At 47.1% G+C, this 15,665-nt stretch overlaps 1 protein-coding gene across 1 annotated transcript in view; it reads right to left on the bottom strand.

Annotated features, from left to right (window-relative positions):
* The window catches only part of Letm1 (leucine zipper and EF-hand containing transmembrane protein 1), a 42,882-nt gene extending 27,850 nt beyond the window's left edge, over positions 1-15,032 (bottom strand). The window contains exons 1-3 of the mRNA XM_032916040.1: positions 14,725-15,032; positions 10,449-10,509; positions 2,689-3,139 (exon numbers count right to left, since the gene is read on the bottom strand). Coding sequence (XP_032771931.1) covers positions 2,689-3,139; positions 10,449-10,509; positions 14,725-14,803 — 591 coding nt within the window. The 5' untranslated portion in view covers positions 14,804-15,032. The remainder of the gene's footprint in view (positions 1-2,688; positions 3,140-10,448; positions 10,510-14,724) is intronic.
* Between the last annotated feature and the right edge of the window lie 633 nt (positions 15,033-15,665).

Here is a 15,665-nt window from a genome sequence, read left to right as displayed (position 1 = left end):
ATCTGGGCCAAATGCCTTGTATGTCCACCTGCTTGAGCAGCAGACAAATGTTAAATAAGCCCCCAAAGGCACTGGTGTTCTGGACACAGCTAGTGTTCACCACCAAGCAGTGGTGCGCTCAGGGTACAAGGTGAGGTCCTAGACCAGGAAAAGATTATCAGTGGGAAGGCTGGAAAACTGAATCAAGTCTGGAATTTAGCAGAGTAGGAAGCTAAGCCATGACCATTATGAAACATTAGGGGACTGAGGTGAGGGCACAGCACCATCCCTAAGGTTTCTCTATAAATCTAAAGTTATCTTGTTGGAGTGATGTTTTTGTACCCTGTGTGAAGATGTGTCTCTGTCCTTCCTTGTCTGCCTAAGGCACCTTCTGATCGGCTAAAATAAAAACTCTACCTCATAGTAAGGTGGGACTTCCAGACAGAGGGAGGAATTCTGGGAAGGAGCCAGGTGCGGAGATGCAGACAGACAGACAGAGAGGGAGGAAGAAGAAGGCCAGAAGGAAGGAGAGGTAACCAGCCGTGTGGCAGAACTTAAATTAGTATACAGGGGATAACTGAGTTATGAACAAGAGAGAAACAATGCCTAGCTATAAGGCCGAAGCTTACAAATGGTCTCTGTAGGCACTGGGGTGGGCCTAAAGTCCCACAGTTACATTTCAAAGTAAAAGATTTATTTAAAAACAAAACTAAAGCCCATAAAATAAGTTATGGAAATCCCCAAGAGCTAGAAACAAAGAGGTGTAAGGAGGCAAGGTGTCTTGGGGAAAAGACACAGATTCCCACCTAGGCTTGATCCCTACACAGCCCCACGCGTCTCACAGCACCCAGAGAGAAAAGCACCTGCATGGAGAAAATGGCTTAGCGCTCAGAGTCCTCATAGTTAAGATTCTTTTGAAAATAAAACTCACAGTACAGAGTCACTAAAGAGGGCTAAAGATATAGCACAGTTGGTACAGTGTTTGCCTGATGAATGAGAGTGGCCCTTTATAGGCTCAGATATTTGAATGCTCAGCAGCAGAGAGTGGCACTACTTGAGAAGGATGAGGAGGTGTGGCCTTGTTAGAATACATATGGCCTTGTTGGAGGAAGTGTGTCATTGGGCTTTGAGGTTTCAAAAGCTGAAGCCAGGCCCAGTCTGTCTCTGTCTCTGTCTCTGTCTCTGTCTCTGTCTCTGTCTCTCTCTCTCTCTCTCTCTCTCTCTCTCTCTCTCTCTCTCTCTCTCTCTCTCTCTGTGTATCTTGATATAGAGTCTGCTTGTCACCATGCTCCCCACCATGATGATAGTGGACCAAACCTCTGGAACTATAAGCCCCAACTAAATGTTTCCTTTTATTTAAGAGTTGCCTTGGTTATGGTGTCTCTTTACAGCAATAGAACACCAACTAAGACACTTGAGTTCTATCCACCCTGGTACTTTATAAACCAAGTGTGGTGGTTCAGGCCTATAATCACTTGGAAGTTGGAATCGAGAGAATCAGAAGTTCAAGGTCAGCACAAGCTACACAGTGAGTTTGAGGCCACCCTGAGCTACTGGAGACCCTGTCTAAAAAAGAAAAAAGAAAAGACAAACAAAAACCATATGAAATCACACACTACACACATAAAAATTAAAACACACAAGTCACTCACCATGGGCAAAGTCCACAATAAAGAATGAACCCATCTCCCATAAATGTCAGAAAATAGAAATTCTCTTTTCAGGAATGAAACATATTCAGAAATGTTAAAGACTTAAAGGGAAGAACTAAAAACTAAAAGAAAAGGACAAAGGTCCTACCAAGAAAAAACAAACTGATGGTAAAAAAACAACACACACACACACACAAATGCGTGCACGCGCACACACGCACATACACACATACACAACTCGCGCGCACCCCAGCAGAACTTCTGGAAGTAAAATCATATGCACAGAACAGCCCAACTGTCAAGTTGGAAACACAACTTCAGCTGAAAACGAGGAAAGCAATAGCTGCAGCCCCCAGAGACAGACAGAGGGACAGTAGAAGACTACGTGTGGCTTCTTTTTGAGATGAGGCCTCACTGGCTCACCTAGGTTCACCTAGGCTCACCTAGGCTAGCTTGAGGTCCTTGAGCTATAGGCTCCCAGGTGGCCAGGACACAGGCACAGCCACCACTGTACTTGGTTTAAGACTCCCCTGCCCCCGCCCCTGCCTTTTTATGATTTATTTTTATTTTCTGTGTATAAATGCTTTACCTGCATGTATGTAAGGGTACTTACTATATGTGTGCCTGGTTTGCAAGGCCCAAAGAAGAAATGGGATTCCCTGAAAGTAGTGTTACTCAGTGCAGTTATAAGCCACTACCTAAGTGCTGGGAATTGAACCCAGGTCCTCTGGAAACAAACAAACAAACAAACAAACAGCAAGTGCTTTTAATGACTGAGCCATCTCTCTAGCCCCAGGAAGGATTTTTTTCAGAGCTCAAAAGACGTAAGGAATTACATACCAGGCCCACATAGCCAAAGAAATAATTTTAAGAAACTTCCCCAGAGGGACAGTGTCTCTGAAGACACACTAGAGGCAGAAACAGAGACAGCCCCCCCCTCCCCTAAGGCTGCAGGAAACCACCTCACTAGTAGCATGAGATAGGCTTATTCTTCTATAAACTTTTACTGACTTTTTATCCAAAGGAGTAGAAAAAAAGAGCACAGAGTGTCCCGTACCTGCCTGCGCTCCCGGCGGGTCAGCGTATGGCCATTCAGGATGCGCCACAGCATACGGGCGGCTATCTTGGTGTCGATCCAGAGCAGGCGGAAGCCATGGTAGTAGTGCTTCAGCTCATCCAGTATCTTCTGCCCCAGGGACTTCTTCACTACCACCTGAGCTGGCGGGCTGTACACGGGGCCACCTTCTTCCAGCTTCTTATTCTTGTCCTTTAAAGACTTAAGGGATTTCTCTATCATAGAGTCCTCTCCTAGTGGGGATGATGAGTGCCAGCCACGCACAGGAAGGTATTGAGGTCCCGTAACAACCAACCTCGCAGAGGCAGGTGTCCATGCTGCCCTTGCCACGGTGCCCTGGCACTCAGGCCTCTGAGTCCAACAGCTGAGGGGTTCACCTTTGAAGTAGAGGTACACAGGGTTGGCTGGAGTACAACAGCGGGACAGAACACTCCTTGAAAAGAAAAAAAAAAAACATAAAAGCAACAATGAGAAATTCCCACCTACTTGACCACTTGGCACCAAACACCAACCTACACTTCGTGGTGGACCAAAGGATGCAACTACCTATTCCCTTGGAGGGGGCCTTTGGGAGGCTTGCATGTGAAGGTAGAGCCTGAGCCTCATTGGCCTACCTCACAAGTTCCCAAAGACACATCAGTAGTGTGGACATGTCCACACAGCAGACCTTGACTGGACTCTATCTAACCCCTGGCACTGGATGTAGGAAGTGATATTTATGACTTTGGGTTTGAGGATACGGGGTGCAGAGTCAACTCTCGAGTTTGGATATTCTCTCTCAACAAGTGACTCTTGGTTGATAAAGACACTAGAACAAAGGGGAAATCCCAAAAAAGAGTCCCCCTTTCTCTGCCTCTAGCATGTGGCTAGATTCCAGTGCGAGGAATAAAGCTTGAAGTAGACTGTCCAGCCTCAAGAGCTGCAGTCCCAGGCTGGTGAGATGGCTCAGTGAATGAATATGACTGCTGCCAAGCGTGATGACCCCAGTTAGACCCCTAGGACCCACCGGTAAGAGAAAACCAATTCCTGTAAGCAAGCTATCCTCTATTTCTATCCTGGTGTTACGGCATGCATCTCTGCTCCCACACACAATAAACACCCTGGGCTACAGAGCAATTTAGTGAGTCAGTATTGGCTTAGTAAAACCCGTGACTCAACCACACCACCACACACACACACACACACACACACACACACACACACACACACACACACACACACACACACACACACACACACTGCTGCTCCACCTGCTGTAATTGCAATGACTTCATAACTCGAGCACTCTGTGCTTTAGGAGCTTCCTTTGTAATCTCATACTAGAATGCACCTACCAGAAAGGAAGCCAGAAGTGATGGCCCTATCAAAGCAGTGGGAGCCAGGTATGACTCTCTGGAGCTACAATCCCTCATAGGTGGGCTTACATATGACAGGTGGTATACATGGCCTCAGCTCACAGTGTATGGTGTACAGTGAGAGCTGGCAGAGTACTATCAGCCCACAGAGTCCAAGTATGGGGCTCACTGGGCTCCAAAGCTCCAGCAGCTAAGCTCAGCTCTGGTTACAGCACTCTCCAAACTCCAACTCTGTCCTCTGTCACAGATCTTAAGCCCACACTGACCGTACAGCAAGCAGAGAAGAGTGGTACGGACATGTCTGTGGATGAGTAAGAACAATGAGAAAGTGTGTCTGTGAGTGTGCAATGCATGCCCGCCAGCCCTCTTCATCTATCTCCCTGGGGGTCCTGAAACTGCTGTCAATCTCTTCCCACATCCCACCCAGCAGCACAGCACCATACCTCTGGATTTCCTGGGCTCTGTAATCTTCAGGCTGTGAAGAGGCCCTTGAATCAACTCTGTCCTGAACCACGTGTTACATCACCCAGGGTGAGGCCACATGGAACACAACAGAGTCCAAGCAGATCCAGAGTACACTCAGCTACTTACCAACAGAGATGCAGCCCCTACTTCCTACCTTACCACAGCCTCACCTCCAAATATAGGGGAAGACAGTTCTGCACACGGGACAAGTGCATCATCAGGCTTAACTATCAACTTCCCATCCTCAGAGAAGATCAGTGTGGCTTCCACAGAAGGCTGAGAATCTTAGAAAGGGTGGTTGTTTATATAAGGGTCCTGAGCCTATGCCCTGCCCAGCCTGAAAGTCCAGCCTTCGTGTTAGGATCAGGAAGACTAAGGAGTATCTTACACAGGAGGAATGTGTATAAGCCTTACACTATCAGCTACATATACTCAGCTATGTGGCAGGCAAGAACAGGAATGTGGCACATGGACAGATAGACACACACACACACACACACGGACACACACACACGGACACACACACGGACACCTTTTCTGCTGTCAGTGTTTCTAACTCTCACCAACATTATACAAATGCCAGAGGTATGCCCATAGGCCATTCCCATGAGGACAACTCCCTTGAGCCATCCCAGAGCCTCTAATCACAGGCTACCCCTAGAAAGGCACGATGCAAAGGAGAGGCCTAGTCAGGAAGGACACCAACCAGGATAAGTTCTGTTCTCAGCAAAGTGATGTCAAAGAATCAAGTCATCCTCAGCAAAAAGGAACAACAACAGCGTTATAATTTAACAGAGAAAATCTCCAAAATCAAAAGATGATTCCCAAAGTGCAGACAGGTCTACTTAGAGGCCTATGGTTATACCACATCAGATTACACTTGCTTCCTGGCTGAGGAACTAGACGACACAGAAAAAAAAAACAAAAAAAAAAAACACAGTAAAGTATAGTAGAATTCTTAGTGCCTGGTTCCAGCTCATGACATGAGATTCTGAGCTTAGATGTCATTATACAATGGGCTTATGCCCTTCAGGGATACCCATTAGCATGGTCTAAATTTTGCCACTGTGAGCACTAAATGTGGTGTAGGCTCAGCAGACAGAGGCTAGCCAGCCTGATGACCTAAGTTTACCCCTGAGATCTGCATGGTCGAAGGAAAGATCCAAATCATACCAAGTTATCCTCTGACTGCCACACCTACATTATAATGTGTACACACACACACACACACACACACACACACACACACACACACACACACACACACACACACTTTCTCTCTCTTTCACACTCTGAAGAACCAATACTGGGAGCTGGCAAGAAGGCTCAATGGGTAAAGGTGACTGCTATTAAACCTGAGGTCAAAGTTCAAAGTTCAATCCCTAGGGACCCATAAGGTAGAAGAAAAGAACGGGGTTGGGGATTTAGCTCAGTGGTAGAGCGCTTGCCTAGGGCGCAAGGCCCTGGGTTGGTCCCCAGCTCGAAAAAAAAAAGAACCAAAAAAAAAAAAAAAAAAAAAGAAAAGAACCAACTCCCAAAAGTTGCTCTTTGACTGGACTCTCACACACACAGATACTCTGTATGTATATAAACACATAAATAGCCGGCCAGCTGGCATGGTGGTACAGGAGGCAGAGAAGGGTGAATCGTTAAATTTGAGGCTAGCTTGGTCTACATAGTGAGTTCTAAGACAGCTAGGGCTACAAAGAAGAGACCTGTCTCAAACCAAACCAAACCAAACCAAACCAACAACCAACCAACCAAACAAGCACAATAAACCAATACCAATGTTTACCTTCCCATTACAAGTCACTTCCAGGACTCAAGATTCCTTGTTTTTAAAAAAACAACAAAAGCCATAACATTTCTGAGGGTTCTGTGAATTAAACTCGGAAATTCTTTCAAGATTTATTTATGTGCAATATTTTGCTTGCATGTTTATGTAGCATGTGCATGTTAGGTGGCCACAGAAGGGAGGTCACTGGATCCCATGAAATGGAGTTACAGATGGTTGTGTGGAAATGGAATCTGGGTTCTCTGCAAGAACAGCAATATTCTTCACCAGTGAGCCTTATCTGTAGGTCCAAGACTCAAGAACTCTTACATGGGTTAGAGAGTGGCTCAGTTGGTAGTGTTTGCTGTGTAAGCCTGAGAAGCTGGATTTGGATCCACTGTACCCATGTCAAAAGCTGGGTACAGTGGTGTGCACCTGTGGTCCCAGTCTGAGAGAGGGGGATACAGGCAAACCACTAGTGCTCACTTGCCAGTCAGCCTAGCAAATCAGTAGACTCAACACTCACTGAGAAATCTGTTTCTAAACACAAGGTGGAGCACGACCAAGGGAGACAGTACATATTATCCTGTGGCTTCACACGCACGTGCTCACTCACAAGTGCATTACCACAATCATACACACAAAGATTTCTCACACTGCGTAGCTAAAATGGGAGTTTTTGCTGCTCATCCATAAGTGCTGATTTAAAATGTGTAAGTTGCTGAACAGAACTTCATAGCTAACATACTGTTAGCTTTTAAAGCAAATGTCCAAAATAGTTAAGTAGGAACAAGTGAAAGCTGGGCGTGGAGGCACAGATCTATAATCCTAGTACTGGGAGGCAGAGCTGAGTCTGGGTAGCCTGGACCTCACGGTGAGACTCCCCACCAAATGAGGCCTGGATAGAGAGCACCTGCCTGGCAGGACAAAGCCCTGGTTTTGATTCCCAGCACTGAAAATACTTTGTTTAATTAATAAAACACAGTTCTTTACATTCTAATATGAATCTTAAAAATCCTAAATGCTAGAAAGGTGCTTGACAAATCTAACACATTCTTAATGAGAACACTTTAAAATGAGAATGGGCAGCTGGGTAGACAGGCAGTGGTGAGACCCTAAAGCTAACGCTCAGCACAACCAGCTCTGCTAAGCTGGCTCTGAGGCTGCCATGCTGTGTGCCCCGGCTGAAGCTAGCCTCAGGCTGCCATGCTGTGTGCCCCGGCTGAAGCTAGCCTGAGACAGAGCTTCCTGCTGAGGTGGGCCCTGAAATTACAGAGACACAGGCACTAGGACGGAGAGGTGGGTACTGCTGGTGCCACCAAGATTTCAGCCATAACCTAAACCTGCTACCAAATGAGCTGAGCAGGAAGCAAACACAGTGATGTGAAATGGCCAAACTCTAGAATATTATCATAGATTGGCAGAAGCAAGCACTTGGCAAGAAAGTGAGGGCAGAATACACCTGAGAACTGCCTTAAAGGCCAAGGTCATGACCTAACAGAAATGGTGCCACTTTTTCTGAAAGAAAAGGGAAAAGTCTTTTTTCGGGCACTGGGGGGAGACAGGGTCTGATTAACAGCTCTGGCTGGCCTAGAACTCATAGAGATCTGTCTGCTTCTGCTGGAACTAAAGGCATATGCCACCACGCCTGGCTACCATCCCTACTCTAACTCTTGATCCTGCTACCTCATCTCCAAGATTTTTGGTTAGAGGATTTTTGGTAGCAGGATCAAGAGTTAAGGGCCAGCCTCAGGTATAGGAGATTCTGTTTAAAACAAAACAAAACGAAAACAAAAGGTTGTTAATCTTGGGGCTGAGGATGTACTTGGTGCAGTGCTCATCAGAAAGCCCAAGGCTTTGGGTCCTATTCCCAACTCCACAAAACAAAACAGAAAGCTGCCAGCCTACAGTGGTTTGGTAGGTTTAATGGCATTTCACAAAGGCTGTTTTAGACTGGGAGGACTAAGGTGTTCATCTAGGACACTAAAATCTCAGAGGAGTAAGGATGAGGAACTGGTGCCTAGAGTTATGACTAGAGAACTAAGGAAGGAAACCGGCATATGGTGCATTTCAGTGCGAGCCATACAAACTGCCTGTAGTCAGGGTTATATTAGGCCAGTTCAGTCATAAATCACAGGACCTGCAACCCACACCTTTGTGGACTTATGCAGGGAAACCGAGTCCACAGAGCATGCCACTAATCTTCATTTGGTATTAGAAACTGAAGAAAACAAAAACCGACCAACCAGACAACGAAGACAACAACAAAAAACCCACCAAAAACAAAACCCAGAGACTCCATACCAAACCCTATTCAACTTTCCCGGAACCCCAAAGCCGCATCTACCAAGCCTCACCAACACAGCTCAGGAAGAGCCAACGAAGCTAAGCAAGGTGTGGTGGTGCACACCTTTAATCCCAGCATTCCAGAGGCAGACGCTAAGGCAGAGGCAGGTGGATCTCTGTGAGTTCAAGATCAGCCTGATGCATATAGTGAGTTCTAAGACAGCCAGGGCTGTTACTCAAAGAAATCCTGCCTGGAAAAACAAACAAACAAACAAACAAACAAACAAATAAACGAGACCTAAAGAAGTTCTGTACACAGACATTAATGCTATTACTTGCACAAAGAAGGTCCATGACAGCAGTCCTGAGACTATCCAAAGAGAAATTAACTAACATCTTACCCAACAGGAGCCCACACACAAGGACTCTCTGTCAGGTGTGTGCGGATCTGACCATGATGTGTGTGCATAGCCATCCAGCCACAGAAATGTTGCCTTGTCCAAGAAACCTGCAGGCCTTCTTCTTCCCCCAGTATTTGACAAAAGGTATCACACCAAATGTGCTTTAACAAAAACCAAGTTTTCACAGTTGACTTGTCTTTAATTTTTTTAAGATTTATTTATTTATTTTATGTATAGGAATACATTGTTGCTGTCTTCAAACACACCAGAAAGAGGGCATCAGATCTCATTACAGATGGTTGTAAGCCACCATGTGGTTGCTGGGATTTGAACTAAGGACCTCAGGAAGAGCAGCCAGTGCTCTTAACCACTGAGCCCCTGACTTGTCTTTAATTTAGGGAATTAAATTCTGTATCGAGAAGCAGCACTGCTCATGTTGCAGAGCCAAGTAACTACTCAATAGCTTTAAGTGAACACAGAACCTGCAGACCGAGGAGCTGGAGAGACAGGGAAGTGCACAGAAAGTAGCATTGGCTTCCTGCTCCCCAGAGAAAGGGACAGGGGTATGGAAGCTGGAGGAGATGAATCTCCTTCCGTATTCTGAGCTGAGAGCAGAGGGTAAACCCTGGCCCTACCACAGGACACAGTGCAGGAAGCACAGACTCTGGTGCAAGCCCAGGAGGACATACAACAGGGAGTGTGGGGGCCATTTTCTTCAAGAAGCTCCATGATACTGGCCTTGCAATGCAATGCCATCAAAGCCTCATCTGAGATGCTGTCACCATCTCATAGGCACCCTCATCCTGTGGGCTAAATACACCACTCACTATGCCTCCAGAGTGAGGGGAGGGGCATGCGGTGAGCATCCCTGAGGCAGGTATTTGAGGAAAGGTCTGTCTGGTCATGGACAGATTCCCAACAGTCCTAATGCTGCCACAAACAACTGAAAAGAATTAGGCAAGTCTATGGAAAGCCAATAAAGAAGACAACTATGTGAGCATGGAAGATTAGTCATTCTGAATAGATGAAACCATAGAGATAATGACTACCCCAAACCCAGCTACATAAATGAAAATGTCAGGCAGGGCGTACATGTGTAAATCTAGTAACTGGAAGGCTAATCAGGAGGGCTGTCAAAAATTCAAGGCCGGTCTAAGCTACAGATACTGTATATGGAGACTCTGTTTTACATAACAAAGAACCAGGCCAGTAAGAAAAAAACAGCAACCAAAGTATACCAAAAAGCCAGTAGTATGCAAACTGCTACTGGTGTTATAGGTACTAACGATCTTAAAAACAGCCAACATTACATGGCTATAACCATCAAAAGAAACAGATGATTTGAGAGAAATGAAACCAAGGAATCTGGAGGAAGAAGCTGTCAGTTCAGGTAGACGGCCTGCGGTCTCCAGCAGGCATGTACAGTGACATATTCAGTCATGGGCTCCTGGGCTTACTTACTCGTGGCTCGTCAACCCCACGGTCCTGGTACAACTGAGACAAGCTCGATCCCTCAGACTACCTATGACAGAAACAAAGAAAAGATAAGCAAACAGGTGTCAAACAGGCATCTTTGAAAGTCTGAATGGAACCCCAACTGGGAAGTTTCTGGGAGGTTGTTGTGAATGATGGAAGGCTTCAGAGCATGGTGGAACACAGCATCGAATCTCCCCAGTTTGACCCCCAGGGAGGAGCTCTGAAGGCATGTGGGCTTCTCCCAGGGTGGGACCCTTCCAGTAAGCTATAGTTGTTGTTGGTAGTCAAGGGGAAGGGCACACTGATTCCTAGTGAACAGTCCTACGGACCAAAACTCCATTCCAAGGGACAAGGGCTGAGAACTAACAAATGTAAGAAGCCTCTACAGGGCCAGCAAGATGGCTCCAAAGACCAGTTCACACTCAGGGCCCACATGGTAGGGAAAATAACTCCCAACAAGCTGTCTTCTGACCTCCATAAGCATGCCATGGCATATCCAGGCAGACACACAGACACAGAAACAGACAGACAGACAGACACAGACACAGACACACACGGAAACAGACAGACAGACACAGACACACACGCACACGGAAACAGACAGACAGACACAGACACGGAAACAGACAGACAGACAGACACACACACAGACACACACACACACACACACACACACAATATATATATAATTAAAGCAAAAACTTTAAAAGAGGCCATTTTAAAAGAGGCCATTTCTGGAAAACACTACTGATGAAATACACTTTCAATGCTTTCCCCAATCCACTCTAATTCTCCTAACACATGAAGTTGAAAGTTTATTCACAACACTGCTATGCAAGGCAGGAAGGAAGTAGAGAACAGGCTTCCTGCACAGTGGGGACCAGACGTACCATTCTCAACAGGGGACACATTGTCCAAGTAGAATTCAGGCAATAGCAGGGGCCAACAAGGCAGTAGATGACACCCTGCCCCGGTCCTCCAAGCAGTGAGAGTAGCCATTCATTTACTATTTTATGTCAGGAGGGAACTCTCCTGGCTCTATGGGGAAAGAGGTCACATTTAGGGTCTGGTAGCACTGAGAAAACTCTGGTTGTTACTTCATTACCATAAACACATCAAAACGAAGATATATATATATATACATATATATACACATATATATACATATATATATAAATATAATCTGTTTTTAAATTTTACTTTGCCTTTATTTATTGTACATACACTCATTCAGAGCTCTGAGGACACCTCCCAAGATTTGGTTCTTTCCTTCCACCATATGGCTCCTAGGATTTTCAGGTGAGAAAACAGGAAACTGAGCCTCTCGCTGTCCCTCAGTTACAGTCTTTTTTTTTTTTTAAAGATTTTTTTTTTTTATATATAAGTACACTGTAACTGTCTTCATATACACCAGAAGAGGGCATCAGACCTCTTTACAGATGGTTGGGAGCCACCATGTGGTTGCTGGGAATTGAACTCATGACCTCTGGAAGAGCAGTCGGGTGCTCTTAACTGCTGAGCCATCCCTCCAGCCCTCAGTTACAGTCTTACAAGCATAAGCATCAAGTGTTACATTTTAAGTACACACCAGGGCACACAAACTTTCCCAGATTCTGTGTAATCAAAAGTAGCCCAGAGGGTTGGGATTTAGCTCAGTGGTGAGCACTTGCCTAGCTAGCGCAAGGCCCTGGGTTGGTCCCCAACTCAAAAAAAAAAAAAAAAAAAAAAAAAAAAAAAAAAAAAAAGTGGCTCAGAATTTCCTCTCTTTCCCTTCCAATCCTACTTTTAAAGGATTTGGCTCAGAAACATCCATATAGCATCCCAAAGATAGCCTGAGTAGATCTTATTCTGATGTTCCTGTCCTACCAGCTCCCTTCCTGGGTTCTCCCCCAAATAACATCTGAAGGCTGCTCCTGCTCCATGAACGATGCCATCCAGGTGATGCCAACAGGCTCACAGGTCTATATTTCACTGTAGCTGCTCAGGCTGCCTGCAGTTCTGCTCTCTGTAAACCTGGGGAGCACTCGCTGCTCTTGCAGAGGACTTGGGTTCAGTTCCCAATACTCCTACTGGCTGGTTCATAATTGTGTGACCCCAATTCTGAGTTCTTCTGACCTCCATGGGCAGCTACACACATAGAGTACACATCCCCTATAAACACACATGAATGCCTACATTTTAAAATCTAAAATAATAAATTTGAAGGGTTAAAATACTCGTTTTTGATAATTTGTTAGAACAACTCACCAGACCTAGCAAAGTCACAGTTTATCACAAAGGACACAGTGAGTAGCTAGAGGAGACACGGGACTTGACCAGGAGAGTCCTGAACGACTCAGGTTCTTTTCCCAGTATTCTTTCCTCTGGTCCACTGACCACTCTACACTCCCCACCTCTCCTCAGGCCCCACTTCTCTCCTCAGGTGGGGTAGAAAGGGCTCCTTATGAGTAACAAACCCATTGATATCATATCACTCCAAAGCTTTGGGAACTCAGTGTCAGACACAGGGAGACCTTGACTATTTCCCAGGCAATGTCCTCTCTGACACTCATGCAAAGTCTCCAGGTTTGGCGTATCTTGCAGCTATCAAGAGCTGCAGGAACTTGTCTCACTCCAAGCCAGTCTTCTTGTTTTCCTGAGCCTTAACTAGTCCTCACATGTTTGCAAAATGGCACTGTGGCCTCTGGACTGGCTTCTCTCCCACACACTCCAAGATCATTCAGTCCCACTTCTACATACCGAGTATCTGCTTGTCACAGAGAACAGCACAGAAAGGGGAAGGAAAGGATCTTCACAGTGGACACCTGACAGGCACACTTCCACTGGGGAACCAGGTCAACTCAATATCATCAATAGCCTCGCCCACATGTGATGGACAAAACACCTAAAACCTCTCCAGAACTCATCAGCAAAACACCAAAGACAACACAGCCGACTCAAGCACTCCTCAAAACTGTCAAGGTCATGAAAAACAAACAAAACCTGAGAGATGGTTACAACCTGGAGAGCCAAAATGACTAATGGGATGCGGTGTCACGGAAGAAGATAACGAGAAAAATGAAAATAAAGTATGTCACGCAAAAGTGAAGAATCCGGTAAGTACTAAAGAATAAAGAAAACGTTGATATAACATTGGCCTCAATCTATCCACTATGACTAAAAAGTAAGGATGTTCATCCTATGCCTGTTGACTCTCTGCACGCTCATCATTACAAGGAGTGCAGGGAGGGACTTGCTACACAGTACCACCTTATTGGTTCCACATCTAGCCAGCTGACAAAACCCACTGTCAGTATTTTTGTTCAAAGTGGGCTGGGTTAACTACAGAAAACATTCTTGCGCCTGGAATAATTAACACACACAGACACACACAGACACACACAGACACACAGACACACACACACACACACACACACACACAGTATCAGCTAATTTAAAAGCCATAAACATGCCACAGAAATAAGAAAGGGCAGAAGTACTTTATGGTATCCTGAACAAGTAAGTCAACAGGTAGACACTTCTTACGACCAGAGACAGCCTGAAAACCCACACCAAAGCCAGGGATACTTTGCTGTCTTTCCACCCATCATAACTGGTTTTGCTGTTGTTTGTTTTTAAGACAGGGTCTTGTGCCCTGCCTGGCCTGAAATTCTAAATGGTCTGGAATCCAGAGATTCTCATGCCTCTACTTCCAGGGTGCTGGGGTTAAAGGCATGTGCCACCATGCCTGGCTCCACACCACGCCCGGCCCTCCAATGCTGTTACGGTGACAAGAACTGTACTTCTGCCAAGAAACCATAAGGTCTTGGGTCCCACTTTCACAGGATAAGTTTTATCCTTACCGTAACTTCCAAACAGGGCACGTACACGTACGTTTCTTTGGGAAGCACGGTCATGGGCCACCCCACCCCAGGGAGCGGCCCACTATGCTGGCATCAACCACAACCCAATCTCCTTGTCCCCAAAGTTCCGGCTTCCAGGCCTGAACTGGCCAAAGGGCACGGCAGGGCTCGGTTCATCATCGAGGGGAGCACCAGGGAAGCCACGGCCCTAAGGAACTTTCTCAGCGCCTCTGTCAGTAGCAGTGACCTGCGGTGACCAGGGCAACTAAGGTCACAGCGAGGTGCCCAGCCCAGGCGGCACAGAGCCGCCGGTGCTTGTCACTGCCGCGCTGCCTCGAGGCGCGGCGGAGCGGGGAGAGGGGCATCCCGCTCGGGCGCCTGGTCGCCCACAACAGGTCCGGTGCCTAGCTCCCGCTTACCCCGCGGGGAGGCGGCCCGGGGCGGCGCGAGGCGGGCAGGCCCCCGGCCGCGGCAGCTCCTGAGCAAGATGGACGCCATGCGCCCGCCGCGGCGGCGTCCTATGGCAGCCTCAGCTTCCTCGGCTGATCTTCGCCGTCCCGGCTCTTGGGCCCAGACCGTGCGGACCGTTGACCGCAGAGGTTGGCTCCGGCAGTAGGCGCTCAGCTCTAGAACCCGGCATCAGCAGCGGCCATGTCCCGGCACAGACGTCCGGAGGCGCAGGGCGGGACAGGCCGGGCCGGCACTTCTCCCATTGGCCCTGCGGCACCCGCCCTGGCCAGGTGAGGGGCAAACCCGCGCAACGGACTACCAGTCCCAGCGTGCATCCGGGAGGCTTTCCTCTGCCGACTACAACTCCCAGCGTGCACCGAGACTCTCCTTGAGAGATAATCAGCTTGGGTTTTTCTTGCTGTGCTTAGGTCTGCTTCGAGTTCCTCTTGCATCTTTGCAGTGCCTACCTCCTGATTTGGGGATTCGGGTGCAGAGGCGGCGAAAGAACTGGCATCTATCTCTGTTGCTACTAAGCCCTATACTAATCGTAGCAGATGGCTCATGGGACTTTAAGGAAGGATGGGTAGGGAACAGAGCTCTATGAGGCTATGTTAGTTGGTCTCAGCTCATTGGTTTGCCGCTGGGCAAAATTAACCTTACTCAGTAGTGGGCTGCGCTCCTGGCAGGTCCCTTCTGTGATAGCTCACAGCCACCCCTGCTCACTCCAGAATAGACCTGGAAGTGTCTTTTTCTTTAAAGTGTGGCGGGAATGGCAGGCTTCAGGATTATGGAAACCCAGGACCCTACACACTCTGGCACTCCACAGCAGCCGCCCCCTCCAGGAATCTGTATTCCGACCCAGGGCCACCAGACCTTTCCTTGAGACTTCTGTCACTGCTTTCCACTTCCT

Source organism: Rattus rattus, chromosome 11 (assembly GCF_011064425.1).
Source record: "Rattus rattus isolate New Zealand chromosome 11, Rrattus_CSIRO_v1, whole genome shotgun sequence".
Taxonomy (NCBI): domain Eukaryota; kingdom Metazoa; phylum Chordata; class Mammalia; order Rodentia; family Muridae; genus Rattus; species Rattus rattus.
This window is presented reverse-complemented; position numbering and strand designations above follow the sequence as displayed.